This window comes from Hyperolius riggenbachi, chromosome 10, assembly GCF_040937935.1.
Source record: "Hyperolius riggenbachi isolate aHypRig1 chromosome 10, aHypRig1.pri, whole genome shotgun sequence".
Classification (NCBI taxonomy): Eukaryota; Metazoa; Chordata; class Amphibia; order Anura; family Hyperoliidae; genus Hyperolius; species Hyperolius riggenbachi.
In genome coordinates this window covers 69406005-69418381 of record NC_090655.1, presented here as the reverse complement: position 1 = coordinate 69418381, position 12377 = coordinate 69406005, and the positions used below count along the sequence as shown (strand labels likewise).

General features: G+C 47.4%; 1 protein-coding gene across 7 annotated transcripts in view; it reads right to left on the bottom strand.

The window, feature by feature from the left end:
- LOC137534115 (pancreatic lipase-related protein 2-like) overlaps positions 1-12377 on the bottom strand; it is a 107725-nt gene that overhangs the window by 37235 nt on the left and 58113 nt on the right. For all 7 annotated transcript variants that reach the window (XM_068255485.1, XM_068255482.1, XM_068255481.1 and 4 more), the window contains 2 exons: positions 10461-10586; positions 9535-9672 (listed from right to left, as the gene is read on the bottom strand). In XM_068255485.1, the coding sequence (XP_068111586.1) occupies positions 9535-9672; positions 10461-10586 (264 nt within the window). The remainder of the gene's footprint in view (positions 1-9534; positions 9673-10460; positions 10587-12377) is intronic.

Genomic DNA, 12377 nt, shown 5'->3' with positions numbered 1-12377 from the left:
CTATAGGGTCCCAGCATAAAGGGAGAGCATGCCCCGAGCGCAGGGGGGGGGGGGGTCGGAAATGCCCCCCACCCCTCCCCGCTAAGCTCTCCCTTTTGCCGGTTCCCTATAATGTTAAATTTAAGCCCCCAAAAGTACCTGAGGAGGAGGGCAGGAAGTGGGCAGCCGGAGATGCTAGGCGCAGAAGTACCGCGATGACGCGTACGAGGGTACGTGTCATCATGTAGATGACGCGTACCCTCGTTCGCGTCATCGCGGTACTTCTGCGCTCTCTTGATGCGACTTCAAATGTAAACAGGAAGTGCGTCAAGAGAGGGCGGAAGTACCAGATGGTACTAGCGCCTAGCATCTCTGGCTGCCCGCTTCCTGCCCTCCTCCTCAGGTACTTTTGGGGGGCTTAACTTTAACATTATAGGGAACCGGCAAAAGGGAGAGCTTAGCGGGGAGGGGTGGGGGGCATTTCCGACCCCCCTCCCCCCCCCCCCCGCGCGCTCGGGGCATGCTCTCCCTTTATGCTGGGACCCTACAGGGGCCCCAAAGGGACAAGTTCGGGTTGGGTTCGGGGTTCGGCTCGAACATGCCGAACATCAGGGGCATGTTCGGCCGAACCACACCGAACCCGAACATCCAGATGTTCGCCCAACACTACTAACTAACCACCGACAGACAAACATGAAACAGAGGACGCGAGCGCTTGCTTAACGGTTACCTCACCGAGCCTCCAGCAAGCGTTCGTAGCAGACAAGACAGATACACGAAAACAGAAATAAGTGAGAGATACGATCCACTGCTCTTTCCGCCAGAGCGAGTGCGATCCAAGTATAGAAACAGAGTGAGCTGGATCCACTGCTCTTTCCGCCAGAGCAAGTGCGATCCAAGTACAGCAAGAGAGATGGAGATCAGACGGATCCACAGCACTAGCGGAAGGCGAGTGCGATCCAGACAAGACAGATCAGATGAGATAGCTGGTAGCAACCGCTGCTCCAGCTATACTCCAAGAACATAGATCAGAACGACTTCCTGTCGACCACCGCTGGGACAGGACAATCGCAACAGACAAACAAAACAGATATGCAACCCTAACTGCACTAGGGAACCTGCCTAGTGCAGTCCCAGGAATTACTCTAAGCTAATCTTTAAACAAAGAGCAATGCTGACACTCCAGGAGTGTTACACAGGACTAAACCTTATGACCAGCCCAGGTCTGTGATATCACATGGTATTTATAGAGCAAGCCTACAAAGGATGTGGCTAGGCAATCTGCATGACAGACGTATGCAAATTCCTCAGCAGCAAGCTGCAAAACTGACAAAAGGTCTCTCTTCCAGAGACCTGCAGAATGCAGACCTGAACAGTGGTCAAAAAGCTGCCTGCCTGCGCAGGCAGCCGAGCGGATCCTCACAGATGCGCAACCCCCCCTTTTTCATAATTATACCATTGTTATACTAGTCCGTGCATACATGTAACTGCACCTGTAACTGCACATTGTACTATATACCAGCAGTCAGTGCATTCATTTTCACTGGACCTGTATGTGTGACAGCTGCACATTGTATTGTGTAATACAAGTCCATGCATACCTGTAACTGCACCTGTGACTGCACATTGTATTATATACCAGCAGTCACTGCATACCTTTTGCTGCACCTGTGTGACTGCACATTGTTCTACCAGCAGTCACTGCATACCTTTTACTGCACCCGTGTGACTGCACATTGTTCTACCAGCAGTCACTGCATACCTTTTACTGCACCTGTCTGTGTGACTGCACATTGTTATACCAGTTATACCATTGTTATACACATTGTTATACCAGTCCCTGCATACCTGTAACTGCACCTGTGACTGCACATTGTATTATATACCACCAGTCAGTGCATCTATTTTCACTGCACCTGCGTGACTGCACATTGTTCTACCAGCAGTCACTGCATAACTTTTACTGCACCTGTCTGTGTGACTGCACATTGTTCTACCAGCAGTAACTGCATATCTTTTCACTGCACCTGTGTGAGTGTGACTGCACATTGTATTATTCAAGTCAGTGCATACCTTTCACTTCATCCCCTCCAATATGGACAAAACAGGCAGAGGCAGAGCCAGAGGCATGCACCCCGTCAGGTCTGTTCGAGGTCGTGCTGTCGTGATTTTGTGCAGCTCTCGGCCAAAGTACAGTGTTCAGAAGAAGGCACGTGCCATCAACTCCCAATATTGTCAGGACGTAGTTGACTATTTAACACATAACACCTCATAATTCTCAGCTTCCGCACGGAAGCGTGACATATCTTCCTCCTCCTGCTCTGATTCTGCCACCCCACTTAACACTCCGTCGGCAGCCATCACTAAATTGCCACCATCCTCCCAGGGCTCAGCGGTGTTGAAATTTTTCTGTGTGTTTGCCTCAAATGAGAGCAATGCCATCTACACTCTCTGCCACCGAAAATTGAGCCGAGGAAAGACCAAGACCCGCGTAGGGACAACTACCTTATGAAGGCACATGATGAAAAAGCACAAACTGCAATGGGATGACCACCTGAGGAAAAGCAGCACACAAAAGCAAAGCCGCACACCACAGTGGAAGATACCAGGCCGGAATTATTTCTCAAAAAAGGCGATATCCACACTGTACCATGATGTTGAAAGGCAAGTGGTGTCATCTCACACAGCGTTGAGTCAAGGGTCCATCTGACCACGGATGCCTGGTCTGCAAAGCACGGTCAGGCCTGCCCGAAGGCTAAGTCAGTAGGGATGTCGCGAACCTCCGATTTTCGTTTCGCGAACTTTCGCGGAAGGTTCGGTTCGCGCGAACTTTCGCGAACCGCAATAAACTTTCTGCTGACTGGAAAAATGATAGAAAAGATGTTTCATGGGGTCTAATACCTGGAGGAAGACATGGTTGAGTAAAATACACATCAAAAGTCCCAGAAAAAAATCTGGATTTAATACAAAGCAGTGTTTTAAGGTCAGAAATCTCATTGAATGTTCAATTGCAGGCCTACACTCTCTCTCCCTTCTCCCTCACTCCCTCCTCCAGGAGGTAGGAGGGCCTCATCTTCCAGGGAATTGTAGTATTTGAAAAGCCAGCTTACATACCATGGCTGGGAATTGTACCCAGGCTGGGCTGGGAATTTAACCTAGGTCTCAGTGTGCGGTAGGTAACTCATTTAACCACTATACCACCAACAACACTACATGCTGAAGCCAGCCTAGCATGTACCATTATGATCAATCCAAGAGAATAATTCGCTTGCTTAGTCCACGGAATTGTACTATATCAAAAGCCAGTTTACATACCATGGCTGGGAATTGAACCCAGGCTGGGCTGGGAATTGAACCCAGGTTTCAGGGTGTGGTAGGTAACTCATTTAACCACTATACCACCAACAACACTACATGCTGAAGCCAGCCTAGCATGTACCATTATGATCAATCCAAGAGAATAATTCGCTTGCTTAGTCCACGGAATTGTACTATATCAAAAGCCAGTTTACATACCATGGCTGGGAATTGAACCCAGGCTGGGCTGGGAATTGAACCCAGGTTTCAGGGTGTGGTAGGTAACTCATTTAACCACTATACCACCAACAACACTACATGCTGAAGCCAGCCTAGCATGTACCATTGTGATATACCCAAGAGAAAAATGAGCGCTCTCTCTCTCTCTCTCTCTCTCTCTCTCTCTCTCTCTCTCTCCTTTCACAGGCAATTTCGGAATTCCGCCAGATTGAAAAAGCAATTCGGTTCCGACCAAACAGAACGGAATGACCAATTTCTGCCGAAAATCCAAAGAGAGAGAGAGAAAGAGAAAGAGAGAAAGAGAAGGTAGGGTTGAGCCGAAATTTTCGGAATTTCGCATTACTATAATTACACATGCGAAATTTGCGATTACGATGCGAAAATACCGTAGCGTAATTGCCATTAAAATCGTAATTGAAGATACCGTAAGCGTAATTTTCAACGCGTAATTTCGCGTTTCGTTCATGCCGTAATTTTGCATTAAACGCTACCGTAATTTCGCGTTAAACCGTAACGCTCCGTATAATATAAAAAAACCGCCGACTTTAAGGGTTAATAGCAAAGCCCCCTTAAATGCTAAGAGCCTCAAATTTGGAGAATATATTAAGGAGATCAGGAGGAATAAGAGGAAAAAATTTTTTTTCAAAAAGACCTTATAGTTTTTGAGAAAATCGATTTTTAAGTTTCAAGGGCAAAAATGTCTTTTAAATGCGGAAAATGTCAGTTTTTTTTGCACAGGTAACAATAGTGTATTATTTTCATAGATTCCCCCAAGTGGGAAGAGTTTTACCTACTTCGTTCTGAGTGTGGGAAATATAAAAAAAAAACGACGTGGGGTCCCCCCTCCCAGACCTCTTTAACCCCTTGTCCCCCATGCAGGCTGGGATAGCCAGAATGCGGAGCACCGGCCGCGTGGGGCTCCGCACCCTGACTATACCAGCCCGCATGGTCCATGGATTGGTGGGTCTCAGAAGGGGAGAGGCAGCCAAGCTTTCCCCTCCCCCTCCGAGCCCTTGTCCAATCCAAGGACAAGGGGCTCTTCTCCACCTCCGATGGGCGGTGGAGGTGGAGGCCGCGATTTCCTGGGGGGGGGGTTTCATGGTGGAATCTGGGAGTCCCCTTTAAAAAGGGGTCCCCCAGATGCCCACCCCCCCTCCCAGGAGAAATGAGTATAGAGGTACTTGTACCCCTTACCCATTTCCTTTAAGAGTTAAAAGTAAATAAACACACAAACACTTAGAAAAAGTATTTTAATTGAACAAAAAACATAACCACGAAAAAAGTCCTTTAATATTCTTAATTAACCATTAATACTTACCTGTCCCTTTAAATAAATGATCCCACGCAATATCCTCGGAAATGTTCTATCAGTTACAATGTAACAAAGTTATTACAATGTAACAACTTTGTTACATTGTAACTACGCCGCACCCGACGTCACTCGCCGCTCAGCCGCCGCACAGACCCGACAGAGCTCTGAGCTATATAGCTCAGAGCTCTCTAAGCATCTTTGTATTTGGGCTCCAAGGAGCCCCATTGGTCCTTAGCAGACCAATGGGGTTCCTTCAAATCAGAAGGAACCCCATTGGTCTGCTAAGGACCAATGGGGCTCCTTGGAGCCCAAATACAAAGATGCTTAGAGAGCTCTGAGCTATATAGCTCAGAGCTCTGTCGGGTCCGTGCAGGGCGCTAAGTCCCCGCCGGCTCCGCTGCCCTCCCCGCCTCTCCCACATGTCACCCACATGTGGGTGACATGTGGGTGACAGATGTGGGCGGGGTGGACAGCGGGGGCCAGCGGGGACTTAGCGTCCTGCACGGACGCGTATGCGGCGGCTGAGCGGCGAGTGGCGTCGGGTGCGGCGTAGTTACAATGTAACAAAGTTGTTACATTGTAATAACTTTGTTACATTGTAACTGATAGAACATTTCCGAGGATATTGCGTGGGATCATTTATTTAAAGGGACAGGTAAGTATTATTGGTTAATTAAGAATATTAAAGGACTTTTTTCGTGGTTATGTTTTTTGTTCAATTAAAATACTTTTTCTAAGTGTTTGTGTGTTTATTTACTTTTAACTCTTAAAGGAAATGGGTAAGGGGTACAAGTACCTCTATACTCATTTCTCCTGGGAGGGGGGGGGGGGCATCTGGGGGACCCCTTTTTAAAGGGGACTCCCAGATTCCACCATGAACCCCCCCCCCAGGAAATCGCGGCCTCCACCTCCACCGCCCATCGGAGGTGGAGAAGAGCCCCTTGTCCTTGGATTGGACAAGGGCTCGGAGGGGGAGGGGAAAGCTTGGCTGCCCCTCCCCTTCCGAGACCCCCCAATCCATGGACCATGCGGGCTGGTATAGTCAGGGTGCGGAGCCCCACGCGGCCAGTGCTCCGCATTCTGGCTATCCCAGCCTGCATGGGGGACAAGGGGTTAAAGAGGTCTGGGAGGGGGGACCCCACGTCGGTTTTTTTTTTATATTTCCCACACTCAGAACGAAGTAAGTAAAACTCTTCCCACTTGGGGGAATCTATGAAAATAATACACTATTGTTACCTGTGCAAAAAAAACTGACATTTTCCGCATTTAAAAGACATTTTTGCCTTTGAAACTTAAAAATCGATTTTCTCAAAAACTATAAGGTCTTTTTGAAAAAAAAATGTTTCCTCTTATTCCCACTGATCCCCTTAATATACCCTAGGAATTTGGTGTTCCTATACTTTAAGCAGGCTTTGCTATTAACCGTTAAAGTCGGCGGGTTTTTAAATGTATACATTTTTACTTTGAAACTTTAACATCGATTTTCTCAAAAACTATAATGTCTTTTTGAAAAAAAAATGTTTTCCTCTTATTCCTCCTGATCTCCTTAATATATTCTCCAAATTTGAGGCTCTCAGCATTTAAGGGGGCTTTGCTATTAACCCTTAAAGTCGGCGGCTACCTAACATTGATCCATGCGTCAACTTTTCCGCTTGGGAGCATCACCATACGCATTAATTTCGTAATACCCACTGTAATGCGAAAATTACGCGAAAAATTATGCTTACGCGAAATTTTGCGAAATCCTTCTTCATTACGATTATGTACTTACGGCCATAATCGTAATTACACTAATTACGCGAAATTTCCCGAAATCGTAATTACGTCATTACGCTCATCTCTAAGAGAAAGAGAAAGAGAGAGAAAGAGAGAGAGAGAGAGTGAGAGAGAGAGAGAGAGAGAGAGAGAGAGAAAGAGAGAAAGAGAGAAAGAGAGAAAGAGAGAAAGAGAGAGAGAGAGAGAGAGAGAGACTGTGTACCACAAAGACTGTGCATGCAGTTGCTGTTGAATGATTTTATGGGGGGGGGGGGGGGGATGTATGTGTGTCTTTTGGAGGGAGGAAGTAAGTCTGCTCCAAGAAGTTTCAGCATGTAGTGGTGTTGGTGGTATAGTGGTTAAATGAGTTACCTACCGCACACTGAGACCTGGGTTCAATTCTTAGCCCAGCCTGGGTTCAATTCCCAGCCACGGTATGTAAGCTGGCTTTTGATATAGTACAATTCCGTGGATTAAGCAAGCTAATTTTTCTCTTGGATTGATCATAATGGTACATGCTAGGCTGGCTTCAGCATGTAGTGTTGGTGGTATAGTGGTTAAATTAGTTACCTACTGCACACTGAGACCTGGGTTCAATTCCCAGCCCAGCCTGGGTTCAATTCCCAGCCATGAAATGTAAGCTGGCTTTTGAAATGCTACAATTCCCTGGAAGATGAGACCCTCCTCCCTCCGGGAGGAGGGAGAGAGTATAAGGAATAGCAATCAGCTAGGAACAAACCTACAAGATCCTAACTAAACTCTCCCTAGCAGAGTCTGTCCCTTAACTAATTACTGGAGGCAGACGAGTGAGTAAAACTACTGCAGAACCTTTCCTTTTATAAGGGGGGGGCTTCAAGAGTGAGTGCAGTCTGATTGGTGACAATGTGCCTGCTGTGATGTAGAGGGTCAAAGTTCTGCTGAATGGAGCATTATGGGGCGAATCGAACTTCCGCAAAAGTTCGCCTTCGCCGGTGAACGCGAACCACCTAAAGTTTGCCTGGAACTGGTCGGGACATCTCTATAAGTCAGTCCCCACACAGTATCTCTGCCTGCACGCCGTGTGACTGCCTGCCCCAAGACTAAATCAGTCCCCACACAGCATCTCTGCCTGCAGGCCGCTTGACTGCCTTCTCCGCCACCACCAACAGTATCCAGGACTCCAGATGGGTTCCTGAATTTTTAAGGCCGCTGCTAGCAGCGGCCACTAACAAAAACAACAATAATTTTTCTGGTGCGCGTACATGCCTGCCTAATTTTTCTGGCTGCACTGCGGCTGCAACAACAAAACAAAATGCATCTACATGTGTCAATTCCCCTTCGTGATCGTTACCGTGCCGCAGTGAAGGGGCTTGCATATCACAATGAAGCAATGACCAGCTAAATGAGTGTGTTGGGGGGCAAACCCAAGATAATAAGGCCGTTGCTTCATTGTGGACAGACCAAATTCATTCAGCTGGACACTCAGTCACTGTTGTTCTGTCATTGAGCTACCTCAGCCCGGCAACCATATGGGTGTGAAAACCGCCATCGGCTGCTCTCTCGCCATGGTGCGCACCAGTACAGCAGGGCCGTCACTACCGGATCAGTGAATAATGGCGCACAGCGGCCATGCATATAAATGGCGCCGCTTTAAAAAGATACGCTTATCGCTATTTATCGTTAGTACTGCATAATAATGGCGCACAGGGAAAAAAGAAGCAAAACGGCACACACTAACGTTATTTATCAATAGCGCCCTACATAAGCCAAACTGCAGACGTTATTTAACTGCAAAACGGTGAATGGATTTAATGTAACACTGTCAAAGTTAGGGTTAGGCACCACCAAGGGGGTCTTAGGGTTAGGCACCATCAGGGGGGGTCTTAGGGTTAGGCACTACCAGGGGGGTGTTAGGGTTAGGCACCACTGGGGGGGGGGTCTTAGGATTAGGCACCACCGGGGGGGGGGGGGGGGGGTTAGGATTAGGCACCACCAGGGGGTTGGTTAGGGCTAGGCACCCCCCAGGGGGGGTCTTAGGGCTAGGCACCACCAGGGGGCTGGTTAGGGTTAGGCACCACCAGGGGGGGTTTAGGGGTTAGGGATAGGTACAGAGAGGGTTCTGTGTGTTACCACTAAATAAAGATCAGGCTTTAACGCTTAATAACAATAAGGCTTTAACGTTAAATAGCGGCAAACGGATTAGCGGCAACACTGTGCGCCATTATTTGCAGGCGCCATTTTCAGATGGATCCAGAGAATTTATGCGTGCTCAAACACAAGTTTAACTAACAAATCTGGCTTTGCAAATCTGGCCTAATTGGCTTATCACGAGGCAGTGCTCATGCAAATATGCATTTGCTTTCGCATGCCAAACTATGCAGGGTCAAAAACGAATACCACAAAGCAGTTGCCCTGCGGGAATTAGTTCATGCTACATTAGCACTATCCAGGAGCGCCACGGGGAGGCTTCCCAATGCCCCCTTCTGTATGTGTCGCACCCAGGTCATGCACATGTAGCAGAACGCAATGGACGTTAAGGTAAGTGCCTGATTTTAATTTTAGGAGGTGGGTGCGGGCGGCCTTCCCAGCGCTGGCCATGCTGGGGAGGCCGCCTGCACCTCCCAGCCTCCCCCTCCGCGGTGCCGCTGTGTGGGTTCCAGGCTGTGAGAGAGCTTGGGGCCCCCGCATCCGCTCGGTTGTATGGGGCATTGGGGAGTCTCCCGGTGGCGCTCCTGGATAGTGCTAATGTAGCATGAACTAATCTCCGCAGGGCAACCGCTTTCTGTATTAGTTTTAGACCCTGCATATTTTGGCATGCGAAAGCAAATGCATATTTGCATGAGCAATGTCTTGTGAGTAGCCAATTAGGCCAAATTTGCAAAGCCATATTTATCAGGTTCTACTTGGTTGATGCACACATCTTTTCTTTTTTTTCTTTGTTGAAATCAAAGTGCATCCTATGTAGCACTTACCAGCAAATAGTTCAAAAAATAGGCAATTTCAGCTCCAACCACACGAACATTATTGGCAGCCTGTGTATACCAGGCCGCTAGTACTCCGTTGTGCCAATCCACACAAAAACAGTTAATATCGACCTTCTGCAGGAGGGCCTGGAACACAGAGAATCAAGTTATAATCACTACTCAGGATAAGCTACACAGAAGTTGATTTATCAAGACAGGTAGAATGAAAACTGGAGCAAAAGTGAAGTAGTTGCCTAAAGAGGTTATTTAGAATTCTTGTTTTATTCTACAGGTTGACAAACGAGATAGGGATTGCAGATTAATTCTTAACCTGAATCTGTCCATAAGTTGAAAACACTGAGCCATCTCTGTCCCCTGTACCTCCTTTATGCTCCGCTGATGCTGTGCCTCCAGTGTCCCCCTGTGTCACCTCTGTTTCCCTGTGCCATCTCTGTCCCCTGTACCTCCTCTACGCCCCCCTGTGCCTCCAGTGTCCCCTCTCTGAGTTACCTCTGTTCCCCCTTGCCTTCAGCATCCCCCTCGGTATAACCTGTGTTCCCCTGTGCCTTCAGTGTCCCCCTCGGTATCACCTGTGTTCCCCTGTGCCTTCTGTGTCCCCCTCTGTGTCACCTCTGTTCCCTATGCCCTCAGTGTACTGCAAAAAATGTAACTTTACCGGTTTAAACCCCTTTTTCTTTTAAACATTGATTTTCTCAAAAACTGCCAGTTCTTTTTGGAAATAAAAATGTTTTCACTTGTTCCCACCACAGAATCAAATTTCACATTTTCAGGTCCTTTGTACTGTACTGCTGGAAACTGATTGGTTGCACTGGCCAATAACTGGCTAACAGTTTTTATTGCGCCACCAAGGCTCAGCTTGATGCATCTGTCCACAGCCCAGCCTATCCTTGAGCATGTGGCACAGTGACACTGACCTTGCACATGTCCACCAGCCATCTCTTGTCCCCCCACTCCAAGAAGCCATGGATAATGAAGGTTGTATTCCGACTGCTGTTAAAGTTGGTGAAACCAACCGCACCCAAGTCAAAAGCACTGAACTTCTGGAGAAACAAGAAAAACAAAAACATTAAAAAAACTACTTGTGATTTGGCGTTTGTTTTTTGTTTTGTTTTTTGCATTTATTCAAGTCTCCATTTGGCATTTACATTGTGGGAAAAAAACTGCTTGCACTCTGTTTCTTTCCATGTGACATGCCAAGCCAAGGTTCCCTTTCTGCTCTGCATTTGCCCATCTTTTTGACCTCCCATGGTAGTTACAGTAGCACCATCCAACCCTGTAGGGAACAAGTGCTGGGCAGTAATGATTCACTCATCTGAGTTTACTGTGTTACTATGTTCTTTAACCACTTCTGGACCCTTGGTATCTCTATATACGCCCATGAAAAGTTTACAGTAGGATCAGGGGCGTATATATACGTACTGCAGTGTTTTCACCACGGTGCGCAATTGCGCGCATGCCCGTTTGCACCCCCGTCGCCGTCCCGCTGTGCACTGATCAGTGAATGGGAACATGCGTTCGATCAAACTGCCTGTAATTAATTATCACCTGCATAAGCGAGATGCATTAACCCCCTGGTGGTAATCTCGAGCTGAACTCGGGCTGAGATTCACTTACGAAGAGCGGTAAGCCCAGAACCGCCGCATACTTCATTTTTCTGGGTCCAGCACGTGATTAGCAACACTGCCAGCTTCTCCCTTCCGGCCACCGGGATCCCCTTAGCTTCATTCTTCTTCCTGGGATCCCCGGCGGCACATCAGGACGGCCGAGCGGTGATTTGGAGCGGTGCGGCGTGGCGTCATTGGGGGGTGGGTAAAAAATGTAAAGTGGACCCAAGATTTGCACAGGGCACAAGGAAAACAGAGAACTGTGCCCTTTCTGGACGTGTGTGTACGTGTGTGTGTGTGTGTGTGTACGTGTGTGTGTGTGTGTGTGTGTGTACGTGTGTGTGTGTACGTGTGTGTGTGTACGTGTGTGTGTGTGTGTACGTGTGTGTGTGTGTGTGTGTACGTGTGTGTGTGTGTGTACGTGTGTGTGTGTACGTGTGTGTGTGTGTATGTGTGTGTGTGTGTGTGTGTGTATTCGAGAGAAAGTTTTGCCTGTCTAATTCCTCCTCTTTTGTCTAATCACAAGTTGTAATTTGATCTCTCCCCTGTGCCACCTGACTGCCATGGCAGAGATGGCAGATAAGCTCATTTGAAAGCACAGGATGTTAACAGTATAGCCATTTGGTTCCCAACTTCTTCAGAGCTAAGTGCTTCTGCCTTACTGTTACCGACGTCTGCCTGGATTTTGACCACCTCCTCTGCCTGCCGCCTGCACCGACGTCTGCCTGGATTTTGACTGCTCTCTGCCTGCGGCCTGCACCAACCTCTGCCTGGATTTTGACTACTCTCTGACTGCCTCATTTGTATAGTTTCACAATTTTTTAGTTGATTCATAAATTTAATTAATTCAACAATTTTGCTTTCCAGTCTTTTATTTATATGCAGAATGTCTACCAGGCATTTATTTTCATATATTTTGGTAAGTTATGACTTAAGAATTGGGGGCCTAAAATTATTGAAAAAAAATGTACCGCTTTCAGACTCATAATTCCAGACAGAAATGCACCGCCAGGGAGGTTAAATAGGACACAAATGCATATACCCTTAAAGTGAACCTCCGGACTAAAAATCTACTCAGAAGAACTGAAAAGGCTTGGTGTTTCTTTAACAGTTTCACAGCATCAGAACTTTGTTTTTCTTGCCAAAGCATCATTTTATAGCTGCATTTTTAGCTAAGCTCCACCCATCAAAGAAAAAAAGCCCGGGCTTTTTTCCCCTGATTCTGTG